Below are 23,868 nucleotides of genomic sequence, written 5' to 3'. Positions count from 1 at the left end.
TAGAACAGTACCATAATCTGTACTGAAGGGAAAAATGAGTTGTATTATCCATGTGCAAATACAGCAAGAGAAAGTAGATATTTTAAAACCTATTAAAAAGTTTAAAATCTTCCAAGTTTCTGTAATTTTTGTTGGTTTTAAAAATTTTTAATGTTTATGTATTTTTGAGAGAGATAGAGAGACGGAGCATGAGCAGGGAAGGGGCAGAGAGAGGGAGACCCAGAATCTGAAGCAGGCTCCAGGCTCCAAGCTGTCGGCACAGAGCCCGACTCCAACTCACGAGCCGCGAGATCATGACCTGAACTGAAGTCGGACGCTTAACCAACTGAGCCACCCAGGCACCCCCAAGTTTCTGTAATTTTTAGTGCTGCTTTTCTACATCGTTATTTAAAGACCATGGACAAACTATGTATTTTTCCATGTTAACGTTGGAATTTGACAGGTACTCTGTTCCCAGTCGATGTTCACTGTAGTAAGAACAGTGGAGGCAGCAGGTGGCAGCAGCTCCCACTCAAAAAACTGGGAACCACGGCAAGCCATGTAACAGCCTGAGGCCTCCCTTGTAGGCTAGCTAGTTCTTTTGTGTAACTGCTCATTTCAAATATGGGGGGAAATCGATATAATGCAGAAATCCCACTAACTTTGACAAAGCAAATGAGACTTTTTTTGTGTGCCTATTTTACGCAGAGAATGAATAACAAATTTATGAATTAGGTGGGTGTACAGCTATTGCCTTTATGCTTTCTACGACCCTCCTTCCTCTTTTCCCCTCTTCTGTCCTAGTGTATTCTTTTGGGTTTCACTCAAGCCTTTCCTTTTTCAGGGAAGCCGGACATCTTTTAACATTTCCCTACATTTTATTAAATGACAATGAATTATAATAATAATAAGCTGATAATATTAGTGACCACTTATTGAACACTTATTATATGTAAGGCTCTCTTCCAGAAGACTTACATATTTTATCTCATTTAGTTCACACAATCATTCAATGGAGTAGTTACTACTATTATTACCCACATTTTATAGATATCAAAGCAGAAATGCAGAAAGGTTAATAACTTGCCTAGGGTCACCCAACTAATAGGTAGAAGTGGCTAGAAGACTAATACCAGCTATCTGACCTTGGAACCTAGGCTCTTCACCATTATTCAGGGATATGTTAACCAGGAGACCAATCTCTACCAATAGACAGACTGACAAATATTTTAATTACACTAAGGAATAGGGTAATTTAAAGTTCATATATTCCAAAACGTCTTTGAGAAGTACTTCCACAGGTAAGAATTTGAGGCCACTGACAGTTCAGTATGAAATGGATGGGCAGCAAATCTCAACTTCTTCACTTACTATCTGTGGAAGCTTGACAAGTTACACCACCACCCAGAGCTTAACTTTCCTAATGTATTAAATGGTGACAGTAACTCTTGAGTGTTATTATGAAGATTGAGATATCATAGGATAGCTCCCAGAATACAGTTAAGTACATCCTCAATTAATATTAGTTCATGTCCACCTTCTTGAGTAAACTGTACTGCCAACTATGGATTTCCCTTGGGTAGGATGAGCCTGGAGAATGAGTTAAAGGGGAATGAAGGGAAGCATTCATTAACTGAGGAAGAACATTGCATTATGAATTTTTGTATTTCCCTCAGTGAGTATCTTAAATGATGAGTGCATAACCAATGTATCTTGTTAAGTTGATGACTAAATAAAGTCACAAAATTAAGTAGTCAGTGGATATTTTATGTATGTACAAACAGTCTTTTCAAGCATTTGACATGCATTTTAGAGGACCAAGGTTACCATTACATTCATGTTCCTGAGAAATTATTCACAATTAAGGAAGATTAATGGGAGCCCCTTATTAATTTCTGACTCAGTTTTTATTGTGTCAGAATGTTGTGTTCTCTGATATACTTAGGCTTGTGTTTGTTTGATCATTTATTAAATACCTGATTTATCTTCTAGACCAAAAACAGAAGATGCCTGGGTATTTGCAAAGCCCAACGCCATTCAGGCTGTTGGTGTTATGTCGTTTGGTGAGTATATGGTTTCAAAGGCCCTTTCTCAATATGGAGGCTTCTGTATAATGAAAAAAAAGTTTCGTATTTGTGTCTGGAGAGCAGATGTCCTAAGTTTTAGACTTCCTATTAGCAGCATATGATCTAGTTTGTGCCAACATAAAATTAGGCTCAAACTTTTCTCACTCATCACTAAAGTTTGATTTAATTTGGACAAGTCTCTTCCTCATGCAGACAACTCATTAAAGTCATCTTGTTTCTTAACTTGAAAATCGAGCAAGTGTTGTTATGTGCTTCTTCAAAACCTTGCACACAAAGTATTACAAATTGGCCAGATGTCTAAAGCTACTCTGTTATATCCCAGATTGGAAAAGAAGCCATGGACTGGAAATATAGTGTTGTTTAGATTTCCCGTAAAACTGGAAGGCCAGTAGGAAATGGAAAATAGGAGAGAAAAGTTGGATAGGCATGGTTCATATCAAGAGTGACATGAAGAGACTACATAAGCCTAATGCGAGTGAAATTTCTCATTCCTAAAGCCGTTAGAAAGTTATTTTCTGACATAGCTAGTAAATTAATGTATTTGAACTTCAGTAGCATTCCAAAATCATATACATCTCCGAATTTTCAGAAGAAAAAGAGAACCTTAGTGTTTGTTTTAATGACGCTCATTTTGTTTTGTTTGTTTTGTTTTGCAGCATTTATTTGCCACCATAACTGCTTCTTAGTTTATGGTTCTTTGGAAGATCCCACAGTAGCTAAGTGGTCCCGCATCATCCACGTCTCCACCTTGGCTTCTGTATTGATCAGTATTCTCTTTTCTACATGTGGATACTTGACATTTACTGGCTACACCCAAGGTAAAATGAGAGATTCAGTCTCATCATATTTTGCTATTCACATGGAGTGGTTCTGTCACTTCTCATTTTGGGTACAATTATACCTAATGTTCTACTCCGAAGTATCACTAATCTCTTCTGCCCATTCTCTCCTCAACCTTCCTGCCTCTACTGTTTCTGTTTTGTGATTCTCTCCCTTTTAAACTGCTAAACTTATTTCTGTAGTTCATTCTCTCTCTTCTTCCATGCTTTCATTTAAAAGCACTTGAATTCTGGCTTCCTCCCCACTACCCCCTGCAGCTTCACTTTCAGAAATATCAGTATCTTTCTGCTCTTCAAAGTGAATAATCTTCTTGGTTCTGATTCTCATGCACCTCTGCGAGTCACTTAACGGTTCTGAACATCCTGTCTTTTCTCCCATAGGAGAAGGAGCACCATCATATCATCATTCACTCTGTTCATATTTTTTTTTACTCCCGGAGTGATTGCTCTCTGCTTTTTCCTACCTTCTTTCCCCTTCTCCCCCCCCCCCACCCCCTCCATTAACTGGCTCAGGCAAGTTGCCTTCTTTTCTCTGAACAAATTCTCTGGAGATTGCCCTTGTTTTAAACTCTAGTCCAGACCTATCCTTTCATTTCCAGTCTCTTGCCTGCAGGACCTACCTATTTAGTTGTCCTGTTCTTACCTTAAACACAGAACATCATCTTTCACACAAAACCAGCCCCTCCCCTCCTTCCCTCCTCCCTCAGGGCACCACTCCACACTGAATTTACTTCTCTTTTCCCTGTTCATCCAGGCCCAACACCCGAATGGCTCTCTCTTCTGCTTCCTTTGACCTGTGCGTTCACCCCTCCGTGTAGTGTAATATCCAGGGTAATCTGACAGCCTGCTAAATGCTGTGATTCAAACATGTCACAGCTTTTGCAGGTCTATTATCTCATTTGACCTTGAAACAACCCTATGAAGGTAAGTGGAATAACTAGTTTTACCCCCTGCTTAGAACACAAAGAGGTGAAGGAACTTGCCCAAGCTGGATGGTGACAAAGTAGAAAACAAGTTTCCTGACTCCCAGTCCAATTTTCTTTCCATTCTCTCTTGCTGTCTACCCCATTTTGGTCAAGTGTGACCCATTAAAAGCTGTCTCTTATCCTCCAGACCCTCTTCCCTTAGTTGTCAGATGACACTAGGTAGTCTTGAGTGAGTGGTCATTGTTTCAAATAGAGGTTACTGGTGACTATGATGATAGGCGGGCATTTTTCAAATAATGAAAAAAAGTAAAAATGCCTTCAAAACAAAGTGGTTAGTATAATTCCAGTGCCATCAAAAATATAATACAGGCATATGCCATTAGAGTGCAGTGACAAAGTGATCGTGAACATCCTGATAAAAATTGTGTTTCAGAACATTGCCATATATCACTGTTGCTGTATCATTTGCCAAGGTGAATGGCCTGTAGGCTCCAGTCTGTACAAAACCTTGGTTTTTAAATGCCTTCTCTGTAAGACATAAATCCTTTATCTTAGTCACACCTTCCTAATGTTGTTATCAGTGGTAATTGCTTAGATATAATTAAATCTTTATATAACAATGCTGACAGGTTGGTTTGGGTTTGGGTTTTTGTGTTTTTTTAACCTAGCTATAATTCCCGAAAATACACTTAGACTCAAGCTGGAATAAGCTGACACTGTTCCTTCAGGCTGTTTCATTTTAGGCAAATCTGGTCTTATCTGTGCACGCTGCGTGCTTCCTTTCTTTTCCCTCTTAGTAGATAAATTTCAGCTTGTGAGGCACTAAGGACTGCAGGTTGCTCTTGACGTTCTAGGCACTTTTGAAAAGGGGCAGGGCCCATTTTGTAGAGAAGATTAGTAAACAGGGACTTTTAGTCCTCTTTCTCAGAATGGTGGAACCTTTTCAGTCAACCTTGAAACAGGCCTCTGCCACGACTGCTCTGTGGTTTAATCCCTTCTGCCCTAAGGGACACTAGACAGGAATGTGCATTTGTTCTAATTGACAGGAGGAGGGGAGAAGAGTCATTAGAGTCTTGGCAGTGACAAGTCATTTAGCTTTTTAAAGAAAATTAAAAAAGGACAGAAATACAGTTTTGTTTTCTTTTTAAACAGTATGGTAGCGTGTGACTTTGATCTGATATCCTGTTCAGTCTAATTGGAAAATGTGACCAAAATTTTAAAATGTAAGCATATTATATTTAGGAAATGAACAGGCCCAAATATTGTTTGTTTCAGTTCTGGGAAGCTTTTTGCCACCATGACTTCTGGGCCCTCGTTAGATCCCTCCATTTCTTCATAGATGTCTGAGAAAAAACAGTGTCGAAATAGGAATTGGTCCGGGGCGCCTGGGTGGTTCAGTCAGCTAAAGCGTCCAACTTCCGCTCAGGTCACCATCTCACGGTTCGTGAGTTCAAGCCCCGTGTTGGGCTCTGTGCTGACAGCTCCGTCTGTGTCTCCCTTTCTCTCTGCCCCTCCCCCGTGTGCATGCTGTCTGTCTCTCTCTGTCTCTCTCTGTCTCTCTTAAAATATATAAACATTAAAAAAATTTAAAAAAAAGAATTGGTTCAAGGTGTGTACATGGTCCATTGTTTAGTGTGGAACTAATTAAATATAATGCTTTTCCTCAGAAATAACCATATTTCCACACTTTTAAATCAGTGCTCTTACACCAAGGTTGATCCGATACCATGAAAGGTAAATTCTTGCTGTGACAGGGGGTTTGTGATTGAACCCTATAGCGTGGTCTACAGGAAATTCAGCTCCCCAGATGTACTGGTCTACTCTTCCTTTCAGGATTGCCCTTGATCTAAGAATAACATTTCAAAAGGAAATTTGTTTATTTTAACATACTTTTTTTTTTAATAACGAAGTCACTTATTTACCAGAAACAAAGACCAGAAGCAAGTTTATAAAACCAGTGTACAAGAATTTAGGGAGTTGATTCAGGTGTCAGAAGACAATGGATAAAAGTATTTTTCAGATGTTGATACAAATTTAAGGCACATCTACTAAAAACAAACAATGAGAGTAAGGGAAAAACTACTAGTTATAAAATCATCTTCAAGTTGGCACAGGTACTAGTTTTAATATCAGTCGATAATTATAGAGTTATCGAATGCAAACACGCTATATTTAGACTTGGCAGTCTGTTCCATTGATTAAATGAAGTTTCTGCAGCTTGACTGACATGATAAATACCCATTATCTGATTTGTTAGGTGTTTATCTCAAATATTCAGTCGAAATAAATCTATTTTATATTATTCTTTAGGAGACTTATTCGAAAACTATTGCAGAAACGATGACCTGGTAACATTTGGAAGGTTCTGTTATGGAGTTACTGTCATTTTAACGTACCCAATTGAATGCTTTGTGACTAGAGAGGTAAGCACAGTTCCTTTCCAACACTTTATCTAGTTGATCCCTCTACTACATTTAATTCAGGAAGACTTGTGAATAATTTAATTCTGCAAATTTGCAAGTGCACGATGAGGAATAGAAGTGATAAAATTTTCTTTTTCAACCAGTGTGAAGAGAATTTCATACTCAAATGCTTACAAGTTATTTTTTTCTAAAATTGGATTTGAAGATCACGTTTGGTGGTTTAGTTTATATTAGCATAAGTATAAATATTTATACAACTGCATTCCGAAATGAATGCCAGCCTTTAATAGGGCCAAACTAAGTTGTTTTTCCTTAAAAACATTCTTACAGAGATATCAAGTACTGAGATTTAAAATATGTTTTACACAATTGTCCTTTTGCTAAGATTGTTTTAGAAGTCAACATGTATTCAGGCACCTTGGAACAGATTTTGATCAGTTGTGTTATTTTTAAAAAATTAAAATATCTTACTGTACATGGAAAACCAAAATCAATTTAAGCCATTAGTTTTACAGATATATTTCATTTATATATTTATCCAAGTATATTTATCTCTATTTTACACCATGTAAAATGATAGAGATGGTATATTACATATATATGTTTTTGTGATGTATTTGTACTATATATATATATATATATATATATATATATATATATGGATTTGTGAAGGATGATTAAGTGAAAAAAGAACTCACTCTTTTTGTGTAAACTTGGATGACATGGCTTGTTGGGAATCCCTTATACAGTCAGCGAAAAATCCACTGTACGAGTCAGCAGAAAAACATGATCCTGTTTCACAGTGGTTCTTTCAGCAATCACACTGAAAAGGGCTTAGTTTTAGGATCTATTCCTAGAGCCTGTTTACACAGTACGCCATGTGAATGGGTCTAATGTGTGAAGTGAAATGCCTAAACGCCACAGAGCTTTAAATACACTAACTGATCGGCTGGCTTCTAGAGGAAGACCAGTGCCTACCTTACTCCTTTTCTGGGGTAAGGAACTGCTCAGGGAAATGGAATAAGGAAATATTAAGCACTATGTATGTCCTTTACAATTAGCACTTGTCCTCACTTACAAATGTGTGTAAATCACAAGCCCGTTCTCCAACTTGAATATAAGGGAGAAATATACTGAACTTTACTTTTATGAAGATTTTTTAAAATCTAAGAGCCTGTAAGGTATTTGCTGTTGTTGGATGCAGGAAATGGTTTTATTTTAGCTTCTGCCCAGTACTTTGGGTTCAAATCGGATCTCTAGATCAGCAGTAACAGATGGTACATTCTCGTGTGGTTTCTGGTGAACTGCTTATGGACCATCTGAGTCAATCCACCTGCACAGCTTATGTCTTCAGTACTTGGAACTTGTGTTTCCTCTCTAGCTGCCATGACAGGAAGACAGAACTAAATCAAGATCTCTGCCATGGTAGCAAATATGAGGCAGAGGAACCTCAGATATACTTCATTCATTCACTTCCTTTTTCTCTCTCCTCTGTCTACACACACACACACACACACACACACACACACACACACACAGTCAAAGCCATTTCTATTCATAGGTTAAGTAGCCAGCCACATAAAAGGATGCCAGAAAGCCCGCCCAGACCCCTAATGAATGTCTCTCACTAGCCTGCTGCACTTTCTACTCTTAGAATTTTGTCAGAGGCATCTACAAGAATGAATTTTAAATATTTGGAAAAACATTACCAATTGTAAAACCATAAATAAGTAAAAGTTATTAGTATCCCCATTAATTATTAGCAGAGTTATGGCAGTATCCAGTCTGTGGGGAATGCTACTTATCTAGGAATATTACTTAGTACAGCTTGGAGGGTTGGCTTCATTAAGACTTTCTAGGGGCGCCTGGGTGGCTCAGTCGGTTACGCATCCATCCGACTTTGGCTCAGGTCATGATCTCACAGTGCGTAAGTTTGAGCCCCGCGTCGGGCTTGTGCTGACAGCTCAGAGCCTGGAGCCTGCTTCAGATTCTGTGTCTCCTTCTCTCTCTCTCTCTCCCCTTCCTCTGCTCATGCTCTGTCTCTCTCTCTGTCTCAAAAACAAATAAACATTTAAAAAAATTTAAACAAAAAGAATTTCTAGCATCTGACCTTCTACCATTTTCAACTCTTGTCTCAGAGGTTCCCTTGCACAGAGTCAACCCTGTTCAGACTGTCTCCTCCTTGTCTCCCATAGGTATCTTTCCTGTTCTTCTTACCTCTTTTGCTCTTTTCACATTGTTGCCTCAGTCTGTAATTCTGCTCTAAATCCTACCCATGTTTCAAACCCTATCTCAAGCCAAGGTCAGACAGGCATATTTCAGAATTGCTGTAGAGCCAATTACTCTCTAAGAAAGATGGATCTAAGTAACTAAAGCTCTTTCTGTTCTAAATTCTATTTGATTATTTTATCCAGTCATAAATTGATCACTATTTGCTTTTTTAGATGGGTTGAATCTCTACAATCTACTTTCATTCAAATAATCTAAATAGCATCTGTAGTTTCTATTAGTGGCAGCCTTATTGAACTCATACTTTTTAAGGTAACTTCCCAACATCATTCTTACACTTAAGAAATAGGTTTTTTTCATACATTATTATACCATGTTCTGAGGCTGTAAGATAACCTACTGCCTATATAATAATTCAACAAAGAATATTTGTTGTTGAAATGTGTATGCATATGTGTGCAAGTACTTCAGAAAATATAGGATGTTCATATGACTTAAGATTTGATTGATTGCCTTACTGGTAGTGTTTTATATAGTCCTAAATGCTATAATATGATATACTTACTTAATAAGTCCTCCATGCCTCTGAGAATCCCTCTCTAAATAATGTGTTTATTTGGCAGGTAGTTGCCAATGTGTTTTTTGGTGGGAATCTTTCATTGGTCTTCCACATTATTGTAACAGTGGTTATCGTTACCATAGCCATGCTTGTGTCATTGCTGATTGATTGCCTTGGAATAGTTTTAGAGCTCAATGTAAGTACAATTAAAATTTACACCTTCTATCCTAAAAATAAAAATCTCTTTAAAAAGAGTGTTTACATTTAACAAAGGTTCTATTTTCCTTAACAAAGGTTGCACTTTCTGAAACGGAATGAAAATGTGTTCATTATGTTATAATAAATATTAGAGTGATGATATTGTCTACTTTATAGAACTATATACTTTTTTAAACGTTTACTGATTTTTTTTTTATTTTCAGAGGGAGAGAGTGGGGAAGGGGCAGAGAAAGAGGGAGAGAGAGAATCCCTAGGAGGCTCCATGCTGCCAGCACAGAGCCTGATGTGGGGCTTGAACTCATAAACCATGAAATCACAACCTGAGCTGAAATCAAGAATCAGATGCTTAACCGATTGAGCCATCCATGCACCCCTATAGGACTATATACTTTTAGAGCAGTGGTTCTCCAGTGGGGGAAATTTTCCTTACCCAGCAAACATTTTTGGTTGTTTCAGTTGGGTATGTGGGTACCACTGGCATCTATTGGGCAAGGTCTAGGGATGCTGCCAAAGACTCCACAATGCACAGGACAGCCCCCATCATAAAGAATTACCCAATCCAAAGTGTCAGTTGTGCTGAGGTTGAGACACCCTGGTTTGGAGCACTTTTTCATATTTTATTTTCTTTTTTTTAAATGTCTATTTACTTAGAGAGAGGGAGGGAGAGAGAACGAGTGGGGCAGAGACAGAGAGAAAGAGAGAGAGAGAGAGAGAGAGAGAGAGAGAGAGAGAGAGAGAAAGAATCCTAAGCAGTCTCCACACGGAGCCTGACACAGGGCTCAATCCCATGGCAGTGAGATCATGACCTGAGCCAATATCACGAATCAGATGCTTAACCCACTGAGCCACCGACGCGCCCCTCATATTTAATTTTCTGTAATAAATAAACATTACCAGGGGGCCTGGGTGGCTCAGTCGGTTGAGCATCCGACTTTGGTTCAGGTCATGATCTCATAGTTTGTGAGTTTGAGCCCCACATCGAGCTCTGCACTGAAAATGCAGAGCCTGCTTGGGATTCTCTCTCTCCTGCTCACTCTCTACCCCTTGCTTGCTCTCTCGCATCCTCTCTCTCTCTCACACAAAAATAAATACACATTTAAAAAATATTACTAAAATAACTATATATTACGTGGATCTGGAAGTTCCCTTGTTAAGTAAGAGTAGGTCTAGAGAGATTCATTAAATATGTGTGAATGAAGAGTTATACCCCACATTCACTTACCACAGCCCAAGTTCTTTTCCTTTAACATATTTTTTTTCCTTCTCTAGACCTTTCCCTTGTAATCTGTACTGCCATCTCCCAAATCTAGGTGCTTGTGATACCACATCTGAATTAATACTGGTTTTTTGCCTCAACTAGCACATATTTAAGTTCTGCTTCCAGTGTATCATTATAATGCTTAAAAATGTCTACTTTCCTACCAGAGCAGGCATAAATTCTGTTGCCTCTATAATCTGACCCCATGCCTTCCGTGGAAAGTTATTTACCATTTACTTCCCCAAATCTACCCTTAGCTCTAGTCAATCTTATTTTGGGCCTCTGAGTAAGCCATATTAATTCTTTCTTTCATCCTTTGGCTTATATATATTCTTTCCTATAATTATTATTTTCCTTTCATTTCCATCCAAATATCACAAAGATTTAAGATCTAGTGCAACTTCTAATTCATGTATTTGTTGATCAAATATATATTATTCCTATATAATTGAAATACAGTGATGGGAGGAAATCAGAAAGGATCCATGCTTTCATGGAGCATACAATCTCACAATTAAACATGAAAAGTTCAGCTACTATATAAGTCATGAAGAAGAGAAATGAAAGTAGATGGATTCCCAGAAAACATTTATAAGAAAAGATTGACAGGATTTGGTGACAAAGAGGGATAGAGGGACACATCAAGAATGACTCCTTGGTTCTACTTTGTGGAGCTGGGACAATGATGCCACCTGATGTGAAGTGAATAGAAATGGATCTACCACTTTAGAGTCATTAATCTTCCTCTTCTCCAATCCTTATGGAATTTCTGCTCAGAATCCCACCACTTGGCATTTATTAATTATGCACCACAAGGAGGGCGGACTTGTACAGATGGAATCCCAAGTCATTATTTACTCACTCTATTGAGAGTTGAGGGATAGATGAAGGCATTATTGTCTGTGCAAGACACTGTTCCCTCCAAATGCCATTTGGATTTGAAGTTCCAGACAAAAGCAGTGGAGGATTCAGTTAGTAATACACTACTGGGGATGTTCTTATAGCAGAATATATGAAAAGTAGGGAGTAGGCAGCTTCTCAAAACCACAGGATCCTGGGGAATGATCTATCCCACCAGCAATGGAAAGAAAGCTCATAGGAGAGATACACAAATATTAAAGGTAACTTTCACCTACTTCCCAATTTTGCATAAACCAAGACTATTAGGTTCATTCAAAATCATTTTATGTTCCAACCTTGATCTATGATCTATGTAAGTGGATGACTACTACCTTAATGCACTAACTTGATTTGTGTATTGTTATCATGTATCGTGTGTTGTTTAAACTGTCTGTAAGCTTGCCTTCCCTACCAGAGAGTAAGTTCTTTGAAGATAAGAATGATACTTAGCTATTTCATCCATCCTCCACAGTATATGGCATAGTACTAAGAACACAGTGCTCAAATTACTGCATGGGATATTGCCCCTTGGGATCACAGATCAGGAACTATTTCTACAATCATTCCTGAACATAAGGGGTATTCATCAGCATAGCACCAGGATACTAAGTGTTACCAAAAAATGATGGTATTGACAGTGACATTAATCTTTCATCTGTGCTGAGGATATGATCAACATAATGATCCCCAGGTCTATTATTTCTTACTTTGTTAGATGTCTCATTTGAATTCATATTTGGTTGTGTGTGGGCTTTTTTTAATATTGTAGGATTTTGGTATGAAAAATATGCTTATCAACTGCCTGATCACTTAGTACATGTTGATAGCCTAACTGTTCCCTTTAAGTTAAGCAAGCATATACACATTATTGATTTTTTAGTAATGATCTATTTTTGTAAATTTGACCATAACTTTCTGTTAATTGCTTATCTCCATGATACTTGCACAATAAAATTGTAAGCACTTAATTACATTAAAGAGTACCTATTGTACTTATGTTGAAAATTATTTGCAGTTAAGACAGAATTCTAGTATTACAGAATAATCAGAGAAGAATATTGGGTGAATGTCTATTATAAGGTCAATATCTGAGCTGGTTTTAGAAAACGTTTTACAGATTTAAAGCGTGATTCTAGATCTTTAGCTTTTTAAAAACCTGGTCATATAGTTATTCATAAAAAGACAAAGCAGAGTGCTAAGTTGTCTGTTATGATGTACTAAACCCAAGACAATTACACTAGTTTTAAAGAAATGAACCCACAACTATATGGTCAATTAATCTTTGACAAATCAGGAAAGAATATCCAATGGGAAAAAGACAGTCTCTTCAACCAATGCTGTTGGGAAAACTGGACAGCAACATGCAGAAGAATGAAACTGGACCACTTTTTTACACCAAACAAAAAAAATAAGTTCATATTGGATTAAAGACCTAAATGGGAGAGTTGAAACCATAAAAATCCTAGAGGGGAACACAGGTAGTAACCTATTTGATATTTCCCATAGCAACTTCTTTCTAAATATGTCTCCTGAGGCAAGGGAAACAAAAGCAAAAATAAACTATTGGGACTACATCAAAATAAAATGCTTCTGCACAGCGAAGGGAACAATCAACAGAACTATAAGGCAGCCTACAGAATGGGAGAAGATATTTGCAAATGGCATATCTGATAAAGGGTTCATATCCAACATATATAAAGAACTTATAAAACTCAACACCCCAAAAAATGAATAATACTATTAAAAAACGGGCAGAAGACATATAAATGATGGCCAACAGACACCTGAAAAGATGCTCAACCTCACACATCATCAGGAAAATACAAATCAAAACTACAAGGAGATACCACCTCACACCTGTCAGAATGGCTAAAATTAACAACTCAGGAAATAGCAGGTGTTGGCGAGAATGTGGAGAAAGGGTAACCCTCTTGCACTGTTGGTGGAAACTGGTGCAGCCTCTCTAGAAAATAATATGGAGGTTCCTCAAAACATAAAAAATACAACTACCCTATGATCCAGCAATTACAGTACTAGGTATTTACCTAAAGAATATAAAAACACTAATTCAAAGGGATTCATGCACCCCAATGTTTATAGCAGCATTATCTACAATAGCCAAATTATGGAAACAGCCCAAGTGTCCATCGACTGATGAATGGATAAAGAAGATGTGATATGCATATACAATGGAATATTATGTATCCATAAAAAAGAATGTAATCTTGCCATTAGCAATGACATGGATGCAGCTAGATAGTAGAATGCTAAGTGAAATAAGTCAGAGAAAGACAAATACCATCTGATTTCATTCATATGTGGAATTTAAGAAACAAAACAAGCAAAGAGGAAAAAAGAGGGAGACAAACCAAGAAACAGACTTAACTATAGAGAACACACTGATGGTCACCATAGGGGAGGCGGGCAGGGAATTGGGTTAAATAGGTTATGGAGATTAAGGAGGGCACTTACTGTAATGATCACCTGTGATGTATGGAAGTGTTGAATCACTATATTGTATACCTGAAACTAATATCACACTCTGTTAACTAACTGAAATTTTTTTTTTTAAATTTTTTTTTTTCAACGTTTATTTATTTTTGGGACAGAGAGAGACAGAGCATGAACGGGGGAGGGGCAGAGAGAGAGGGAGACACAGAATCGGAAACAGGCTCCAGGCTCCGAGCCATCAGCCCAGAGCCCGACGCGGGGCTCGAACTCACGGACCGCGAGATCGTGACCCGGCTGAAGTCGGACGCTCAACCGACTGCGCCACCCAGGCGCCCCAACTAACTGAAATTTAAATAAAAATTTTAAAAAAGAAAAGCTGAGATGGGCAAAAAAAAAAAAAAATAAAGCATTTTGTGAGAATGTAATAAAATTGAGGATCTCCATTCTTTTACAGATCACCTGAGCACATGTTTTTTCAATCGACAGAAGTCTTTTGGCATGCAGAACATGTGCAGGTCTTTACTCAACTCCCTTGTGTGTGGACATTTGTCATGTTTAATAGAGCCAGATGAGGTGTTATTTCTCTCAATAACTAATGTAGGCTGGACCATGCAACACTGGAAGTACCTCAAGTATGCTGTGTTTCACTTCCGAATGACAGTGTGAGCTAATATGTACTGATTATTTACTCCGTACAAAGTGTTTTGCATGCATTATCTTCCTTGATCTGTATTAGTTTTACAGATGAAGAAACTGAGGCACAGAGTGATTAAATAGAGTAATTAAATCATCAGGGGTGCCTGGATGGCTCAGTCAGTTAGGCATCTGACTTTGGCTCAGGTCATGATCTCGCAGTCCGTGAGTTCGAGCCCCGCATCGGGATCTGTGCCGACAGCTTGGAGCCTGGAGCCTGCTTCAGATTCTGTGTCACCCTCTCTCTCTCTGCCCCTCCTCTGCTCATGCTCTGTCTCTCTCTCTCTCTCTCAAAAAATAAACATGAAAAAAAAATTTTTTTAATGGTTCACACTAGTTGTAAGTGCAGAATCTAAATTTGAACACAGGCTTTCAGACTCTGTAGTCCACATTTTTTAAAAAAATTTCCTTTAGGGGCGCCTGGGTGGCGCAGTCGGTTAAGCGTCCGACTTCAGCCAGGTCACGATCTCGCGCTCCGTGAGTTCGAGCCCCGCGTCAGGCTCTGGGCTGATGGCTCAGAGCCTGGAGCCTGCTTCCGATTCTGTCTCCCTCTCTCTCTGCCCCTCCCCCGTTCATGCTCTGTCTCTCTCTGTCTCAAAAATAAACGTTTAAAAAAAAATTAAAAAAAAAAATTAAAAAATTTCCTTTAAATTACGTAAAATCAATAAGTTCATTTCTCTGTCCACTTTTTAAATTTTTTTTAAAAAATTTAAATGTTTATTTATATTTGAGAGAGAGACACACACAGAGTATGAGCAGGGGAAGGGCAGAGAGAGAGGGAGAAACAGAATCTGAAGCAGGCTCTGGGCTCTGTGCTGACAGCTCAGAGCCCGGTGCGGGGCTCGAACCCACTATCTGTGAGATCATGACCTGAGCCGAAGTCAGACGCTCAACCGACTGAGCCACCCAGGCACCCCACTCTATCCATTTTTTAAGTTAAAAATCGATGCACTGAATTTACCTATAAGTGAGGTTAAGAGTAATCCATAATATATATATATGGTTAGACTTTAATAATGGGCTAAAATAAATACCAGATGAAATAAAATGGGACTGAAAGTTTTCATCTAAATTGATGTTTCACTAATATCTTTTATCTTAGTTAATAATTGTACTTTAAGAATTCTACTGTGGCTTCTGAATCATCACTAAGTAGACTAATGATCTTCACTGATAGATAATGTAATAGAATCAAACCTTCGGTTTGCAAATTTAGGGAAATGCTGTTACTGTAACTAAAATAATAGAGGATAAATTATTTGGGGTTATATTAGTTATTTAATAAAAAGCAAAACCCTATTTAGAGCTTAGCTTCCCTTTTATTACATTGTTTTTATGGCAGTAGACAATAATGACGTATTTTCCAAAGGAAATGCACCCTCAATTTTAAAGGATTCATTTTAGAAGCAAATAAAATAAATATAAGTCCCATTCTTGGTAATAAAAATCCAGCTTCTTGGCACTGATGTTGCTATTAGAGAAAAGAGGTATCTGCAGTAATTGGGCCCTATGGGTTTCTACTTGCAGCAGTACAAAGAGAAAAGATGAAGCAGCTGGGGCCTGTGGCCAGAGTAACCAGCCCAACAAGCATTGTGTACAGCTTAAAGGAGAAGGAAGCAAGCAAGCCAATTACCCAGTGAGAGCCAACGTGGAGAGATACAGTCATCAGGGTGAGCAAGGCATAGTTGGAGCTGCCAAAGACCTCCTGAGCTAGAGAGAATTTCTCTTTAAGGTATAGGAATACATTTCATGAGTCCAAATTGATTATGAAGTAGAAATTCAGAAAACGTATAAGCATTCTTTTGTTTAGTTTTCAGATTTCTTGCATCATTTGAGAGGTTTCTATTCTGGTAGGAAAACTTAGATACTTTTCCAATTTGAATTGCCAGTGAAAATCATCAACACCTTCTGTCATTTTCTTTAGCAAACTCCAGAATGCCCTGGCGTCAGTTGTGTCATTATCAAAGGATAGTGCTGCCCTGCCTTTATAAATAAGGCTGTATTTTATTTTCCCTTGAAGAGAGACAGACAGAATCCCAAGCAGTCTCTATGCTATCAGCGCAGAGCCCAACATGGGGCTCAAACTCACTAACCGTGAGATCACAACCCGAGTCAAAATCAAGACTCGGACACTTAACCAACTGAGCCATCTAGGTGCCTCTTATTCTCCCTTAACGAACAGTTATGATATTTACATCCTGTCAAGTAGTTCCAAAAGTTATTCCAAAGCCAGTGGTGTATAGCTCACACAAGGCTATATTAAATAGATCAAAGAAGCTGGACGGATTTACAGGGAATAGAGCAGATGGAACCACTCTGTAATTCTACTGATGGTCTTGGGTCCTAACAACAACCTCTAGCAAGACTGAGCTTTCAAATATTAAGAAAGTAACTGTTATCTAGACAAGATACCCAACTGGACTTCTTCCAGTACAAACATCAGCTATATAGTTTTCCCACTAATTGCTACTTTCTCAACTCTTAAGAATTATAACATAAACAGAACACCCATTGCTTTGGACTGCCCAGCAAGTTAGGTTTGGAAGAGTCCCAAAATGCTGACTGATGACAGCTTCTTAGCAGCAGCTGGCGGCAGTTTTCATCCTGATAGTACTCTCAACACTCTGAAGTTCCAGATGAATTGGCATTCCCCGTTTGTTCCTGTAAAGAGAAGAGACTCTGTACATATACACATCCCGATACCCACATACATATATTTATATCTTAATTACTTTTTCATTGTTTTCATTTTTTTTCAAAGAAACCAAAGGGTAATAATTATCATAAACACAGACTGGGTTCTACAGTATTTTTCATAACTTAAAAACATTGTCAGTTTCAAGTGTTATGATACAGCCTAAGGAATCCATAATCCATTCAATTCTTGCCAAATGCAAACTAATTCTTTATATCTGTGTACCTTGGTAGGTACTTATTTTTATGCAGGTTCTATGAATGACAAAATTACAATGTCCTTATATTTTGTATTAGAATACAATGTTAGGGGGGCGCCTGGGTGGCTCAGTTGGTTATGCATCCAACTCTTGCTTTCGGCTCAGGTCATGATCTCATGGTTTGTGAGATTGAGCCCTGCCTTGGGCTCTGTGCTGAGTGTGGAACCTGCTTGGGATTCTCTCTCTCCCTCTCCCTTTGCCCCTCCACAGCTCATGCTCAGTCTCTCTCTCTCTCTCTCCCTCCAAATAAATATATAAACATTAGAAAAGAAAAAGAATACAATTTGGCGCTCTTTTCTCATTCTTTATCTCTGACTGTAGACGTATTTTCCATGAAGTGTGGTCCCTCTTAATCTCCAAATTTTTAGATACTGCCTGAATAGTCTCATTTCTCTGCACTTCTGTTTTTGTAAAAAATAAAAAAAAAGTTATAGTTTTGGAATCACAGTCGTAATATTTCTGGTATGAGGATGGTACTTAGTATAATAGTAATTTTAGTAAATGATAATATTGAGAAAATATTTCTTCTAAAACTGTTTTAAGGTATAATCTGTTTTTACATCATCCAGCTTCAAAATCAGTTTTCTGTGATTTTTCCCTGGAGAAAATCATGTGTCAAACCATAGGTGATAGGTATATAGGGTTTCATTATACTATTCTTTCTACTTTTCTGTATATTTACAAATTTCCATTATAACTGTTTCAAATATAGCAAAACATATTTTAAGGAAAGCTTGCTTTTAATTCTAAACCAATACCATATTTGCTATTGAGTGTGTTTTTAAAAGTTGTGTTTTATGGCTTAAGAGAATGTCATTTGTGGTGCGCCTGGGTGGCTCAGTCGGTTAGGCATCTGACTTCCGCTCAGGTCATGATCTCATGGTTTGTGGGTTCAAGCCCCACCTGGGGCTCTGTGCTAACAGCTCAGAGCCTGGAGCCTGCTTCGGATTCTGTGTCTCCCTCTCTCTCTGCCCCTCCCCCACTCACGTTCTGTCTCTCTCAAAAATAAATAAATGTTAAAAAAAAATTTTAAAGAGAGTATCATTTGTTGTGTAATTATATTTGTTATGTCTTAGTAATATGTGTTATATTTTGTTTACTATATAATTCACATTTAATATAATTTAAAATCTCTATATTGCCTAAAATGCATTAAATTTTAACATTATTTCATGTGTTAGTGTCTAGTGCATATTTAGCCTCAAGGGGAAAGTATCTTTTCTTTTAAGTCAATAACTCTTGGTATTTTTATAATAGACAACACTACTGCCCATAATTTTCAATCTGACATGCCCCCTCAGGTTGGACTTACCCATAAGCTAATGTGGGGGAGGGTGAATGAGTCATAGTCATTTAGTTCTGTCAATTTTCTAGAGTAATTAACGTGTTTGGTTTTACTTGAAAGAGAATTTAGAAATGTTATTTCATGTTAAGTGCCCTCGGGTGATAGTTATCTTTTTTTATTCCAAGGGGCACCTACTTTCATACACAATGAAAAAAGAGGAAAGATAATATCCCCTACACACTTCCCAATAGTCCCCTCTTGTACACAAATGACAAATAGACCTCTCATATTTGAACAGCATAGTAGGTACTCAGTAATTTGAGATAATGAGTATAAGGAAATATGATGTGACTGAAAACATGGGATGTTTCAAGAGTTTGCCAGAAATTGACCTTGCCATCTGCTTTATTTTCAAAATTATTATTTTCTGATCATGTTTTTCTTAGTCTGATATACTATTATGTTATTTTACTATTCTCATTTGTAAATACATTATCAGAAAGGGGAAAACCTATTCCTAAGTCTCCCTTGGATTATTTTTCTTTCCTTTGTTTGATTCAAATAAACCTATTAAACTTTTAATATGTACAATGACAAATACATTTTGTAAATGTTTTTTAAAACCTGTCCAAGGAATGTTCCGTTCAGTAACATATTGTTATTTCTTGTTTTCAATATGCAGGGTGTGCTCTGTGCAGCTCCACTAATTTTTATCATTCCATCAGCATGCTATCTGAAACTCTCTGAAGAACCGAGGACACACTCAGATAAGATTATGGCCTGTGTCATGCTTCCTGTCGGTGCTGTGGTGATGGTTGTTGGGTTCGTCATGGCCATCACAAATCCTCAAGATTGCACCCACGGGCAGGAAATGTTCTACTGCTTTTCTGACAATTCCTCCCTCACAAACATCTCAGGTTCTCATTTTCAACTGACAGCACAACCTTCCATTTTAAATATCAGTATCTTTCAATGAGTTGACTACTTTAAAAAGTATGTATGTTTTCATAGACTTCTACACTGTAACATTCACACGTTTTTAGTCCGTGTATTACAAAATTATCATTTTGGCATTTATCAAGATTTGGTTTTCTTTAGTCTTTAGACCAATATAAAAGATAAAGAAGAAAAGAAAATTGTATTTTATTATTTTATTTTAAACAAAATTAAAAAATTTTTAATGCCTCTGCTGCACTAATCTTAATTGCAGGAGGAAAAGTGAAGGCCTTGGCACTTGCTGCCATCCTCTCGAAGCATCATTCTTGTATTTGATAGGGGAGCCAACATATTGCATTCCAAAATAAGTAGATGATTGTGGGTTGGAATTTTGCATACATATCCTTTACAAGAAAAAATTGTTGTGTATTTTAAAGTTTACGGAATTGAAGAGAAAGGAAAGTGAAAACTACTGAAGGGAACAGATATCCCAAGAGCAAAGTGAACGTTTCCATTATAATTTCAACAGCATCCCTTGTTTAGAAGGGAGTGAATCCCTGGAGAAGTGAGTAAAGTTCTTCCTGTGTTAAGAAGCATGAATAATAGACTGTACAGAGCAAGATGTGTGAGGAATAAACATTACCTCTCAAGTTTGGATCCTGTGGGAATACAATGGTAGTACCATTAAATAGATTATAAAACGGGGCGGGGGGGGGGAATCCACAAGTTTCTCTGAGGCACAAGCCCAAGAGATGGGTTATGTGTCAGCTTTGGACCCGTTGATTTCAAGTACTGGTGAGAGTATACAACTGGAAGCTGAAATCGGAGACTAGACCCTTGCAAGAAGAATCAGGGCTACGGAAGAGGTTTTCTTACTCCTCAGTGATCCTCAGGGAGATTCTCAAGAGTGCTTGTTGACTGGATTTTCCTGACTAGACACTGAAATGGAGTTTGGCATGCAGGGTATTTATTAAGGATCATCACTAACAGGAGAGAGGAGGAATGCAGCATCGGGAGGGCAAGATGGAATTGTAGCACAGGCCAACAAAGCCTCAGCCAAGTCCATGGGGAAACTAGAGCATCTGTGGCCCTTCAAGACTTGTCCCTGTTCAGGTGAAATAGCCAAGTTGTAATACCACTGCCTCCATCGGTCCTTGAATGTGGGCACTCGTGGAGGACGAGCCCGTGGACTGGGAAGCTCTTGGCAGCTGAACAAACCCTACAGGAACTGAGAGTTGGGTGCTGTCTTTTGGTGGCTGGGGCATCACATGCTTCCTTGTAGGGGAACTGGTAGGCACAGCTGTGTCCTCCACAGCTGCCCTCAGTTTTTAATGAGGATTTTAAAATATCTTTTCATGAGGATTTCGTATCTTCACATCTATGACAATCTTTTAAAAGTAGTCAAACAAAATTTGGCCACCCTACACCAAATCGCCCCAAATTTTATTTCTCACTTTTTAATTTGTATTTCAAGTTGACAATACATGGCACTTCATTAACTATTGCCAAACAGAAAATACCACAAGCAGAGTTAATACCCGATGTGTTTGTACAAATCACAGTCAAAAAACAAAAAAGAACAAAACACAAAACAAAACAAAAACCCACAGGAAGTATATAACGGATAGTTTCACAGTAGTTTGAATAAAGAGGTGAGAGCTGAGTCATCATGTGATTCAGACTAAGACCTGTGGATAGCAAAGAAAGCTGTACCTTAGGCAAAACCGTGCTCAGGCTTGGAGTATGATTTTCGCTTCAATAAAACGTTATCCATGCCCCTCAATTAGTTTAAATGCTATGGGCTGTATAGCTTTTCTGTAGTTGACTTGTGGATTTGTGTTTCATAGTTGTTTAAGAATCATAAGGTTAAGTGGTATGTGCCTATTTTTAGATTGATACATGTTTTGGTAAAAAAATAAAATAAAAATACTTTGATTCCATACTGAGGGAATGTAAAAAATTTTTACAACAGTCTATCTCTGCATTACTCAAGACTGAGAAACACTGACCTACATAGTTTTTAGATAAAGTCAGAAGAGATGAGATTCCAAGAGTGTACAAAGAGAAACACATCAAGGATAATGTAATTTAGCACTTAACCATCTATTATCTTGTAGTTTGGGTATTGCTTCAGATACCAAAAGTTAAATTAACCTTGATTCTTCAAGTAGGTTACAAAAAAACCCAAAAACAAAAAAACCCTCCTGATAGGAACAGAGTATCGCATTAATGCCTAATCAATATTTTTTCTGTTTTGTTTTGTTTTGTTTTTGTTTTATTTTTATTCCTAATCAAATGTAGAACAAAACTGCCCTGATCCCAGTTATAGCTACATCTTTCTTTTTTTTTTTAATGTTTTTTTTTCCATTTATTTTTGAGAGAGAGACAGAGACAGAGGATGAGCAGGGGAGGCCAGAGGGAGACGGAGAAACAGAATCTGAAGCAGGCTCCAGGCTCTGAGCTATCAGCACAGAGCCCGACGCCGGGCTTGAACTTGTGAACCATGAGATCATAACCTGAGCCAAAATCGGCCGCTTAACCATCTGAACCACCCAGGCGCCCCACTACATCTTTCAAATTATGATAGAATAAATCTTTGAAACACATCTATTTTTTATTGCAATTATTATATTGCAATATATATGCAATATATATGCAATATATTATATTGCAATTATAAATAAATTTATTTGAAATTATTTATTGCAATTATTTTTTATTGCAAATATTCTATTTGCAAGAATACTTATCTGTTTCTTTAGTTTGCTACCATGCAAAACTTTGAGAACTTGCCCCCTTCTATTTTCTACCTCAATTTAATGAGAGATTTCTACTTAAACTCATTCCCTCCTTGCTACTTGTTGCCCCTAATACAGCAACTTGAGGACTTTAAACCAATTTCTCAGGTTATCACTATAATTGGAATTATAAAGTGTTTCTTCATTTAAGAAATAAAGGGAATAGTATATTGACACACTAATGTAAACATCTAGTAATACATTTCCTTTAAGAGTACAGATTGGATGGCACCTGTGTAATTTGTGAATTGGGTCCTTGTCCATGTTACAATTTATAATAGGATCTTTCATCTCAAGCTAACTTGAACCATCTTCAAGTATCAGCAGGGAGACCTCCTTGCCTCTATCTCCAATGGTGTCAAGCTGTAATGGTTGCCTCTTGTCTTTCCTAAAAGGACCCTGAAATCCAGGTTATGCAACTAAGAAAATCCCCACTAGTCCTCTGCTGAAGACATACTGCTTACATCAGTTTAATTAAAGATTAATTTATTGGACAGAAGCGGTCCTCTTTCTGGTGTATCTGCTGCCATCTTCTCAGGAAAGCAGTATTAGTCTGGTTTGGGTTCAGTTTTGTTTTGCTTTGTTTTTTGTTTTGTTTTTTTAGCTGAGCTGGCCACTGACAGGTAACCCAAGAGTGGCTCAAGCATGGGCCAGCCAGTGATCTTGGGGTGGGGTGCTCATAAATACTAACTGTGGTAAGGGCAATAATTAGCTACACCAATCAGATAAGCTTCTTTAGGAATTTATACTTATTCTGAAAAGTGTATAAAGAATTTGCCCTGATGACAGAGCAAACATGAAGAATGGATGAGAGACACCATGAGTTAGGGAACCACATAGACTGGGACAGAGAAAAGAGCATATTCTCTGGAACAGTGGTTCTCAAACTTTAACATGTGTCTGAATCCCTTGGAGGACTAATTGAAACACAGATTGCCGGGACCCACCTTCAGAGTTTCTGGTTCAGTGCTCTGGGGTGAGGCCTGAGAATGTGCATTTCTGAAAAGTTCCCAGGTGGTGCTGCTGCTGTTGGTTCAAAGATCACATTTGAATATTGTTGGAGGTTGGACATAAGAGAGATGCTAGATGGTACCATCTGTTTAGAGGCTGGGCAAAATACAGGCAAGAAGTAGAAATGCTGTGCTGGAGCTCAGGGAGAAAACTGAGGCTAGAGACAGAGGGAGGAAAGCTACTGGCACATATTAAATGTCCTTATCCTTTGTTTCTTTGAAAAATCATTTAGAGAAGCTTACAGAGGGAAGAGGAGAAACCAAGACTGTAAGATTAGTGAAGAGTAATGACAAGAGAGGGGAGGAGAGTTAACAACAAAGA

At 37.9% G+C, this 23,868-nt stretch overlaps 1 protein-coding gene across 1 annotated transcript in view; it reads left to right on the top strand.

Moving 5' to 3' along the window:
• The window catches only part of SLC38A11 (solute carrier family 38 member 11), a 58,356-nt gene extending 36,678 nt beyond the window's left edge, over nt 1–21,678 (top strand). Inside the window, exons 8-12 of the mRNA XM_043576929.1 lie at nt 1,972–2,042; nt 2,723–2,884; nt 6,142–6,254; nt 9,107–9,238; nt 19,485–21,678. Coding sequence (XP_043432864.1) covers nt 1,972–2,042; nt 2,723–2,884; nt 6,142–6,254; nt 9,107–9,238; nt 19,485–19,778 — 772 coding nt within the window. The 3' untranslated portion in view covers nt 19,779–21,678. The remainder of the gene's footprint in view (nt 1–1,971; nt 2,043–2,722; nt 2,885–6,141; nt 6,255–9,106; nt 9,239–19,484) is intronic.
• The last annotated feature ends 2,190 nt before the right edge of the window (nt 21,679–23,868 follow it).

Source organism: Prionailurus bengalensis, chromosome C1 (assembly GCF_016509475.1).
Source record: "Prionailurus bengalensis isolate Pbe53 chromosome C1, Fcat_Pben_1.1_paternal_pri, whole genome shotgun sequence".
NCBI lineage: Eukaryota > Metazoa > Chordata > Mammalia > Carnivora > Felidae > Prionailurus > Prionailurus bengalensis.
The sequence above is the reverse complement of the archived record's forward strand: the minus strand, read 5'-3'. Positions and strand labels throughout refer to the sequence as shown.